Source organism: Austrofundulus limnaeus, unplaced genomic scaffold (genome assembly GCF_001266775.1).
Source record: "Austrofundulus limnaeus strain Quisiro unplaced genomic scaffold, Austrofundulus_limnaeus-1.0 Scaffold20, whole genome shotgun sequence".
In the NCBI taxonomy this organism is placed as follows: domain Eukaryota; kingdom Metazoa; phylum Chordata; class Actinopteri; order Cyprinodontiformes; family Rivulidae; genus Austrofundulus; species Austrofundulus limnaeus.
In genome coordinates, this window is record NW_013952422.1 from 2,874,009 (window position 1) to 2,884,470 (window position 10,462).

General features: G+C 38.1%; 2 protein-coding genes across 2 annotated transcripts in view; both read left to right on the forward strand.

The window, feature by feature from the left end:
• cercam (cerebral endothelial cell adhesion molecule) overlaps positions 1-6,394 on the forward strand; it is a gene marked incomplete in the record, with an annotated part of 13,518 nt that extends 7,124 nt beyond the window's left edge. Inside the window, 3 exon segments of the mRNA XM_014003870.1 lie at positions 2,010-2,137; positions 2,534-2,737; positions 5,201-6,394. Coding sequence (XP_013859324.1) covers positions 2,010-2,137; positions 2,534-2,737; positions 5,201-5,429 — 561 coding nt within the window.
• A 2,483-nt stretch (positions 6,395-8,877) lies between these two features.
• The window catches only part of sardh (sarcosine dehydrogenase), a 43,134-nt gene continuing 41,549 nt past the window's right edge, over positions 8,878-10,462 (forward strand). Inside the window, exon 1 of the mRNA XM_014003871.1 lies at positions 8,878-9,043. The gene's annotated coding sequence lies outside the window, so the exon portion shown is untranslated. The remainder of the gene's footprint in view (positions 9,044-10,462) is intronic.

The window sequence follows — 10,462 nt, forward strand, 5'->3', positions numbered from 1 at the left end:
ATGTTTGCGCTTCAGGTGTTCGTTCATTGCGGTAGTGCTACTATGGTAGGCTAACTCCATTTTGCAGAGTGAACAACCAACCAAGCCCTTTTCTTTCGGCTTAAAATACTTCCACACTTCGACGTCTTTGGACATTTCCTTGGCTGAACTCTGTCATCGGGGTCTTCTTCACGTGTACTGCTCGGACCGGATGTCGCCATTTTCTTTGCCTTCTCCTCTTTCGACGTATTCACGTAAAACAACGTGTTGACGGTATGTTGTGTGTCGACGTATTTATGCAGCCGACGTAACCGGTGACGTCGACTAGTCGGGACGGCACTAACACACATATTAAGTAGAAGCATAGTATAAGATATGACTGTGTCTCATATTCAATCAGTCACAAAATTTCCTACAATGTTATTCTGCCTAGGGATGGGCAACRTCCTTTAGTGTGTGATTAATTGTTTCACCGGTTAACACTTAATACGATTAATGCGATCGGCTCGGTGCTCCTCTTCTCTTTCCTTTTTTAAACCAAATAATGTCTTTTTCTCCGTCAAAGTCCTCTGTCTTTGAGCTTCCATCCTCTCTTTGCAAAGGTTCTGACTGCGTCTTGGTTTAACACTAAACGTACTAAACTACACCCTAACTGTAAAATCCAAACATGCTGAGTATCATAAATCTCTCAAATCTCATACCTCATTCCCGCTCTCATCGTCTCTCCATCCACACCAAACTTCATTCAACTTTTGTGCCGTTTTATTTTCTTCTTCCTGTAGATTTTTTGCTGCTTGTTAAATAATTTCAGGCCTTATTCAGAAAGGAGACCGGCAGTGATTATATGATAATGTAAAAATTTGTTACACTAGCCCTAAAACACTAACTCAAATATTTAAGTCCCCTAATTCTAAAGCACTAATGTCCTTAAAATTTTAGCAAAAGCTAATTCTAAAGCACTAAAATAACCCAGTCAACCCCTGAACATTCTTCAACAGACAACATGAGTCACATATTGACATGTTGCTCTATTAAGACTTATCACTGATATTCCACAGCTGTATTTGGGTTCATATATTGTCACCTGGTGGATAAATTACACACATATGAACAAACTGTGTGACAGTTTTCACCCTCAGTTGTTAACATTAATGCTGATCAATAACATTTATAGACCTCGGTTAGTGAAATTTAGTCTATAAATTTAGCAAGTGCTAATCCACAAACAAATTTTAAAATTAGCAAAAGCTCTAAAGCATTTATCAGGAAATTAGTTCTCCTATCAGTGCTTTAGTGCTTTAGGGGAACTGTGCCCACCACGGGAGACCTGGGATTTTATAATGGTTCGGCGGGGGTGGGGGTGAGACAAGAGGATAGACTGAAGCAGCGTTTGTGGGGTTTTTTCCGTGAATCTGGCCGTTGATGTGCTTTAAAAATGACCAACATTTATAAAAAAAGAAAGAAGTGCCAAAACATACAGTATTTAATTATAACTCCGGTTTTATGTGGCCTATCAACACAATATAAAAAAACTGATGTTTAGCTTGAAGTTTACACTTTTGACACAAGTTGAAACAGGTTCTTAAAGAGGGCTTATCTTTCCCAATAGAATGATTTAAATCAATCATGTGACTAGGACGTGCTGGGTTTTATAAGGCCACAATACACCTTTATTTGTTCCAGTCTTATTTTATTAAAAACACTGAACAATACTCTTGAAACAATACAAACTTGTTTTAACTGGACATTGGAGCAAAGGTGGACAGTGGCTGATTTTCAGACCTTTGTGGAGATTGATGAGAAGCCAATCTTATCAAATTATCAGCCGATCTTCGATCTACCAAATTTAAGGAAATCGTTATCAGCTAAACGCCACAACTGATCGTGATTATTTTCCTTGCCAATATCACTCAACCCTAATGCTGACGAAAATAAGACTAAAGGTTTGCTAAGTGGTCCGTCACCAAAGAATGACCAGTTTCTGTCATGAGTCGGTCAGTTTGTTTGTATCCTGTGTTTTCCTGTCTCAGATCGTGGACATGGAGATGGACAAAGCTCTGATCTTTGAGGACGATGTCCGCTTCCAGGCCGACTTCAAGCGACGAGCGCTCAGGTTGATGGAGGAGGTGGAGCTGGAGGAGCTGGACTGGGACCTGATGTGAGCTGATTCTCATTCTCGTGGGTTTGGTTCTGATCGGGCGGCTGTAGAAGGCCGGGACAGGAGAGTTGAGTTAATGAAATATATAAATTTATGTGAGATGAATGCAGCAAATATCACTAACAGATTATTCTTTTAAAGAAGTTTTCAGGCTGTAAAGTCTTTTCTGTGTGACTTCTATCTTGTCGGATTTTTATTTGTGTCTCCTAAAGAAAAACACACACACAAAAAGAAAACACATGATTTGAATTTAGATCATTCCAACAAAGTTAGATCAAACTTTCAYAACTGGCCCTACAGATGTAAAACACATGCTGAAAACAAGGTTCGGGCTACAAATACGAGCAGATGTTTGGAAACACGCCTGCGGTTCTGATCCTGGCTGTGTTGCCTCAGATACTTTGGCAGGAAGCAGGTGAACCCTGGGAACGAGGAGCCTGTGGAGAACGTTCGGAACCTGGTGAAGGCCGACTACTCGTACTGGACTCTGTCCTACGCCATCTCCCAGCAAGGAGCCCAGAAACTGCTGAACGCCGAGCCGCTGTCCAAGATGCTGCCCGTCGATGAATTCTTCCCCATCATGTACGACAAACATCCCAAGTATGTACTTTAGCACTCATTTAACTCCTTTCTCCATGAGTACTGTGGTATTATCACACATCTGGTTTCTATTTAAWTTGCATTTGTTTGCAGAAGTATAATCTTTTTGTGTTTAAGCCCTATAAACAGATCTGTTAACTGCTGAAATCTTTCTTTATTACAGTTTCCTAAACTCGAGCACTTCTATATTTAGTTTAGTCAGAGTGGACTCTGTAGATTCAAGAGAAAAAAACTGTGGTTTTAACAAAAATAAGCCTCCTTTAAGATGTTTGGATTTTTGAGCAAAGTTGTATATTTCACAAAAATAACTTTGTGGTTCTGAAATATTTTCGTTTTTATGGTGAACAGGCTTCTTTTTAGTGTCTCACTGTTGGACCAGTTTGACAGTATTTAGAGTTCTGATGAAGTAAAATCATGAAGCAATAATAGGACTTTTTTAGAGACACTGGGGTTTAAAATAATCTTTTGGATGTAGAAGTATCAACCCAAGCTTTTTACTCAAGTAAAAATGTAAAAGTGCTGGTTTTAAAACTACTTAAAGTAAAAAAAGAAAATAATGTAAGAAAAAAAACATTAAGGACAAAAGCTTAGGCCATATGGGTCTATAGTTCACAACCCCACCTCCCCAAAAACATTTCTCTAAAGACTCATTATAAATCATAATAAAATGTTAATGTTGAAAAATTTTGGATGCATTAGTCTCCTGGTTTCAGCCACATAGCGATGTTTACTGTATTGCCAAAAGTATTTGCACACCTATACAAATGACTGTGCACCAGTGCACAAAGCAAGGCCCATAAAGACGTGGATGGCAGAGTCTGGTGTGGATGAAATTGACTGGCCTGCACAGAGTCCTGACCTCAACCTGATAGAACACCTAGAGTGGAGACTGAGAGCCAGGCCTTCTGTCCAACAGGGACCTCACAAATATGCTTCTGGAAGAATGGTCAGAAATCCCCATAAACACTCTTAAACCTTGTGGACAGTCTTCCCAGCAGAGCTGAAGCTGTTCTAGCTGCAAAGGATGGACCAACATCATATTGAACTCTATGGATTAGAAATGATGTCACTTAAGCTTATATGTGAGTCAAGGCAGGTGAGCCAATACTTTTGGCAATAAGGATATCATCCAGAGGTGATTGCTCTAAGACTGAAAAAGGAAGCTCAGCTTCCCCTAAAATAAAAAAAAAAGATCAAATATATACTGCTGTGTGTACATGTCATTGACTAAATATGCGCTACAACGCGCTCAACTTTTGTTCAGAATCAGCTTCTTATCACTGGTAACGACGCAGCTTTCCTCTGCCTCATTCCCGCAGCTTCACAGTGCTTTAAACAGTGGACGCTGAGCTTCCAATGAGTTCAACAGTGAAGCAAAGATGCAGCGAAACGAGACGAGTCATTGGATAAATGCTGGGCTTGTCCCGCCCGTCGGACACTGAGCGTCTCGGGGGCTCTATGAGGCAGGGGGCTGGCTTCAGCTGGCCCGGACGCTCAGCTTCTACATGATGATTGGATCATCTGTCTGAGGCTGAATCCCTTTTTGATTGACAGCGAAATGAGCAAATCAGCGATATTTTGGTGTAAACATCTGTGGGAGCAGTTTTTAGTTTCGTTTCTGTTCTGAGTTGAACCAGAGATTTTTTTTGAATGAGAACAATTAAGAAAGAAATAGAAATGCAATATTCCTTACATTTTTAAAAGTTAAGGAGTTGAAAGCACAGATAACTGCATGAAAAAGTTGAGTAGATTTAAAAATTTGGCTGAAAAATTATTACACCAGTAAAGTATAGATATCCCAAAGTTCTACTTAAGTATAAAGTAACAAAGTATTTGTACTTTCTTACTTGACACCTCTGCTTTTTTTTGTATCAAAACAGGCAAAGGTTAAATTTGGACATTTGTGAGCGTTTTTGCAGTCAGTCAGACCCATAGCACAGCACAGAGCTGTAACATGACTGTGTCTGTTTTCTCCCTTCAATCAGTGCCAGATGTTTATGTAAACTATAAAAGCCTGTGATGTGCACGAGTTTTGACGACTTTATACAATCTTTTTTTTTCATCACACGTCTGAGGAAGACCACGAAATCATTTTGAATCCAGACTTCACTTCAGATCGAATCAGAAAATATTTCTCATCGTCTGTAAATCCAAATAAAGGAAGGATCTGCAAAACAGATCGTTTGGCAGTTTTCTCCATCGTGTGTGGAAAAGTGGCTCAGAGCCGACCCACGTGCTCTGTTCTCGGTTCTCTCTGTGGTTCTGATTTGATACGCTTTACTGACCTGCTCAGAGTCTCTGAACCGTCTTTAAAAACCAACCAGCTGTTGTCAAAAAAAACAACATTTTAGATAAATCCCAACGTGTCACTGATGCTTATTAACATTCTAATAAATATCAGCAGCACAGTGGTGAGCTCAGAGTTGTAATTCGTGTCTTTTGCTCTCTTTCTCTGTCTTCCAGCGAGGACTACAAGTCCCATTTCCCCAACAGAAACCTCCAAGCCTTCAGCGCGCGCCCCCTGCTGGTGCAGCCGTGTCACTACGCCGGCGACGCTCAGTGGGTGAGCGACACGGAGACGTCCACTCTGTGGGACGACGACTCGGTAAGGACCGACTGGAGGGGCTCCCACAAGACCCTGAAAGGCTCCGTGCCCGAGATGCTGTCGGCAGCGTACAGGGACGAGCTTTAGCTGGAGGAYCGCTGAGGCCCGCGGGGTCAAAAAGGTCGTTGGGTCAAAGGGACGGACAGAGCCTGATGAACTGATCTTAGAATTTTTCAGTGTTTTTCTAGGTGTTTTGTACAAGATGTGGGATTTATTTTGGTAGCAGAACAATTTAAGGGACAGTTATTTATTGAGGCTGTTTGTAAAAAAAATAAAACTATTTTACAAATGTTTTAGCATTTAAAATGCATAAACTTGCACATTTTTCAATACAATGGTTAAATATTTGTTTCTTTTTTAGCTTTATTAAGTAAACAGATTCCTGTAGCTGCTTTGTTCACAGCTCCTGGAAAAGTCTGAACTAAAATCTGATATTCTGTTTTACATTTTCATTTCCATGTTGGGTTTATCTGTCTGATTTAGTTTTTTATGTTTTCAACTAAGGATGCTGAGAGATACAGCTGTATTTAAACCAAAACTGTTATTTTTGTTTTTAAATGTAGGATTTAATATGGAACCAAATCACAAGTTCAAAATTAATTTTCATCAAATATTGTGCTGTTTAACATTAAGATTTCAAAATGTTCAAATATTTCAATTAAATATAACCTATGAGATTTATCCCATGTAATTAAATAAAAACTACATTTTGTTTTCAAAATGTGGTTTAACTTTTATTATATTAAGATGAACCAAAGATTGCCAAAGTTGTCAGTATTTATTCTTGTTAAAATGCTGCGTAATGATATCAAAACTATGTAAAAACATTTATTTTCATGTTTTTGTTGCGTCTCTGGGATCCACAGTTGATGTAGACCTGATCCCTTTAACAGGTTTTAGTTTGAACAATCAAAATGGACTCGAGTACCATGCTTATTTTGAACATGTGATGTTTATATTTCTTGTCCTTTTTGCATGTGCTTTAATTTATTGAGTCTTCAATGATGAAACTTTTCTGGTGAATCATGAATAAATWACATTCCATCAAGTTACAATGACTTTTTGTGCTGCTTTTTTTTAAATCAGAAATTGATARAAAACACACACACTGTGTTTCACAGCTGGAGACTTAAAGTGTTGAAACACACCCTAATCAAATCAAAGCTGCATGCACATCGGCTTCATTTATCTCCAGCAACTCCTGTCACTGAACGAATGAGCTGAAAACAGGTTTTTCCCCTTTCAAGCTTTCAGTGGTGTTTGCTCAAGCGTGGGTCACAAGCTCGCACACAAACGTCTGAGTAGAAGCCRTGCTGTGCTTTAAAAACAGTTTCTGCAAAGATTAAAGGTTACTGAAGTCGACTGTCTTAGATATAAACGGAGCAGGACGAGCTCCCAAACTCAGGATAAAGTTACAGACAGCAGCTCCTGTCTTGTCCAAAGCTGTACGAACCAGACAGRACCTCCTCTCACAGGAGGGAACCTGAACCCAGAGCCTTATTGGCTGCTGGTCAGGAGGTGTGTGTGGACTCATGAGGTCAGAGCAGCAGAGAACAAGRTTTCATCATGTGCAGTTACTCATGCATGCTTGCATTTCTCCTGTTTAGCTTTGCACATCACACAAACTACAGAGTATAACGACGGTCCACTTCTACTCGGTTTGATTTACGAGCTTTCAGGGATTTTCACCAGCAGCTGCTGCTCTGAAAAATACCCACATCAACATTTAATGAATCTCTCAGAAAAGAAAAAAAACACAGCTGAAGTACGATACCTCTWTGTGAATAACTAAATAAACAGAAGTTTTACAGGTTTATTTAGCAGCATTTTGCAGGCAAAACAAATAAAATGTCACGCCATGAAAAAAAGCACCCAAAATACTGACATTTTTATTCATTTATGATTATTTTGAGCAGCTGAAAGTGATACATTTTTTCATGAAATTTAAAATCAGCTTGTAACTGGAAGTTATTTTATGTGATTTGATTGCAATTTTCCGATGCAATAAGAAAGTGCCGGTGTATGTATAGTTACACAGGCCTGTCTGCAGCAGACTGATCTCATCTGATCTGGTAATTTCAATAAAGCAGACAAGTAATATGTGACCGAGCTGGCTCAATGTGCCGGCTCATTTGTTGTGCGAAAATAAAGAACTAGTTTCTGTTTGAGATACAAGTTGAGGGACAGTAAATACAGAACTTTACGTCTCAGCTTTTACTTCACCCCAACAGACTGGAGCAACGCCATCCTTACGATGGATGGACCCTGATTGGTTGATTCATACCATCAGTACAAAACAAAAGTCCATGCTGGCCCAGCGTCTTTAAGGAGAGCTCTAAAAATCATGTACTATGTGAGCTGAGTGACAAGCACGAGAAAGGTCCTAAACAAAATTTTAAATAATTCAACTTTTCTGCACTAGAGACCCCAAGTGCACAAGTAAATGCATTCACAAATATCTCTTATAAAGGTTTAACAACCACTCTTGATATCAGGGTGAGTCAAGTTTCACACAGGACTCTGAAAATGTCTTTAGATCAATTTCAGTTCCAAAATTTAGATTTTTGTGTCACACATCCTGGTCCTTGAGAAAGCCAGCCAGAGTAATCAAACACAGATCCACAGATTTACATTTCACTTCGGTGAAGCTTGCTGCTGACTGATCCACGACGGGATGTAAATGTAACATTTTCCATAAGTAAAATTAATCACTGCAATAAAATAATCGTCTGTTTTTGTCACTTTTACGGTGGATTGCACCAACTCTGTTACATTACAGAAGGAAAACTTCACCAAAAGTGAAACGTAAATCTGTCGACCTGTTTGATTACTCTGGCTGGCTTTCTCAAGGACCAGGATGTGACACAAAAATTTGAATTTTGGAGCTGAAAGTGAAAGTAGTCAAACTGATTTTTTAATAAACCACAATACAGTTTCAAAGCAGATTAATTCAAATTCAAAACTTTAAATTCAGTTTCAAATTATTAAAGTCTGCTTCAATTTAGTGAAATTCATTTTCAAACCAATGCAATTCAGTTCCTGCTGGCACAAGATTTATCCCATATTTATCTCATTTTGACAAATGCATGTTTTGAAAAGGGGAACAAATGTATAGCAAAGTAATATATCAATGAAACGTGTGTGTGTGTGTGTGTGTGTAAACATATGCGTGTGAGTGAATGTGTATGTATAAATGTATATTTGCATATATTTTTTGTGTTATATGTTTTAGTAGGTGAAATGAATATTGTTTCAATATATTGTTGATATTATGATTTAGAATAAGGAAACAGAAAAAAGTATTAATATTAGCAAGCTTTGGAGAAGAGTGGGATTAAATAGGTTTTTACATCTTCCCATTCCATTTCAAATGTTAATTTTGTTATTTTTTCGTTTGTTTTGTTTTCCAAAGTAAAAGGTGTAGCAGGATGTTGGGGAAAAACTGCATGAATTAAGTTGTTCTTTTTGGTGAATCGAGCCAAATGAGTCGGATCTCAAAAAAGAATCTGAATTCCCACAGCAGGGCTGGGGGAGGGGCTACAGCTGCAGTTCAGCTGGACCTTCTGGGCCCCGGCCGGTAGCAGCTCGTTTCGGTGGGATTCTTCAGGATCCCTCAGCCACGCTCCACCGGCAGCTTTTATTTGTCTCCTTTTCACATTCGGCATCGAGGAGTGTTTGCGGGCTGAGTTTCTTCATCGAGTGTAAGTTTGGAGCACGTGGAAACCAAACTGATCTCATGTTGTTGCTGCTGCTGTTCTGTGCCACGTTTCTGCTTTGAACAAGTATTTGTTTTTTTAAGTTCTAAACCTTGCACCTGCAAACTTCGCGTGTTTTTGTGCARTAACCTGCGCAAAGGACGCAGTCGGTTAATCATTTCACAAGTTGCATTCAAATGATCCCACAGATTTCCACATCCTTCAGGCACAACTTGTCTGTTTGTTGTTGTTTTTTTGGGTTCCCACTGGCTCTGCCAGGTCCTGGTCCAAATCTGGTTTACCTGGCTTTATTATTGAAAGTCCTTCAAACTTATTTAACTTGAAGAAGTTCAAATGTGACACAGTTAAACTGTATTTTCTGTCATTTCTTCTCAGAATGTCTCTGGTTTGTTTTGATATTTTTGTAACTAAAATATATTGATTTGACAAGATCCACCAATATCAGTTGTTTTTGAAACGTGCTGTTTGGATTCCAGTAAGTGGAAAAATAAAATAATATAATATAATATAATATAATATAATATAATATAATATAATATAATATAATACCAACTAACTAAATAACTAACTAACTAACTAAAAATTTGAATAACTTTTTTGAGCTGCAGCAACAAAAAACATGATTTTGAACCAAATTGCCTTAGTTTTTTTTAATTATTTTTACAATTTCCCTGCGAGTTCCAGGCGAGAAATCTCAATATCCAAATACTATTTGAGGTTTGCTCACAATCATGACATCAACAATTCCAGATTAGAATAACTAATAGGATTCAGACCAAATATCAACAAGTTATCCTGATGTATAAGACCAATCWGGGCATATCTCTGGAACAGCTTATGATGTCAGGATGATCAGGTTTCATGATGTATTTAAAAAAAAAACAGGAATATGAAAAAGTGTTTAGATCATTTTAACCTAAACTTGACTTAATCCTCAGTTTGATGTGATGGGTCACATTTGTTTACTACTTACATATATATGTGCATCCACTCTTAGCAATCTGTTCGTATTTATTATTTGTTTATTAAAAAGGATCCCCATTAGTCCTCACTCAAGTGAAGACCACTCTAACTGGGGTCCACACAAAAATAAAAAGAAATTTCAATAAAAATAAAATAAAACTTACCAGATAATATATCTAGAAGATGTACAACAATTGAAAAAAAATTAATCATAATGCATTATTTTGTAATACTAAGATAACTATACACAAAATAAATAGCTGATTCAACACTATAATATGTCCTATTCTGTATTCCTATGTTTTAAGGAATGATCAGAACAGAAGTCAGGTATATTTGCTAGAGCAGTGGTTCCCAAACTTTTTTATCTTCTGACCCACAAAATATTCCTGGCAAAAACTTGTGACCCCAAATATTACTGGTCTTAGTACACAAACTTTG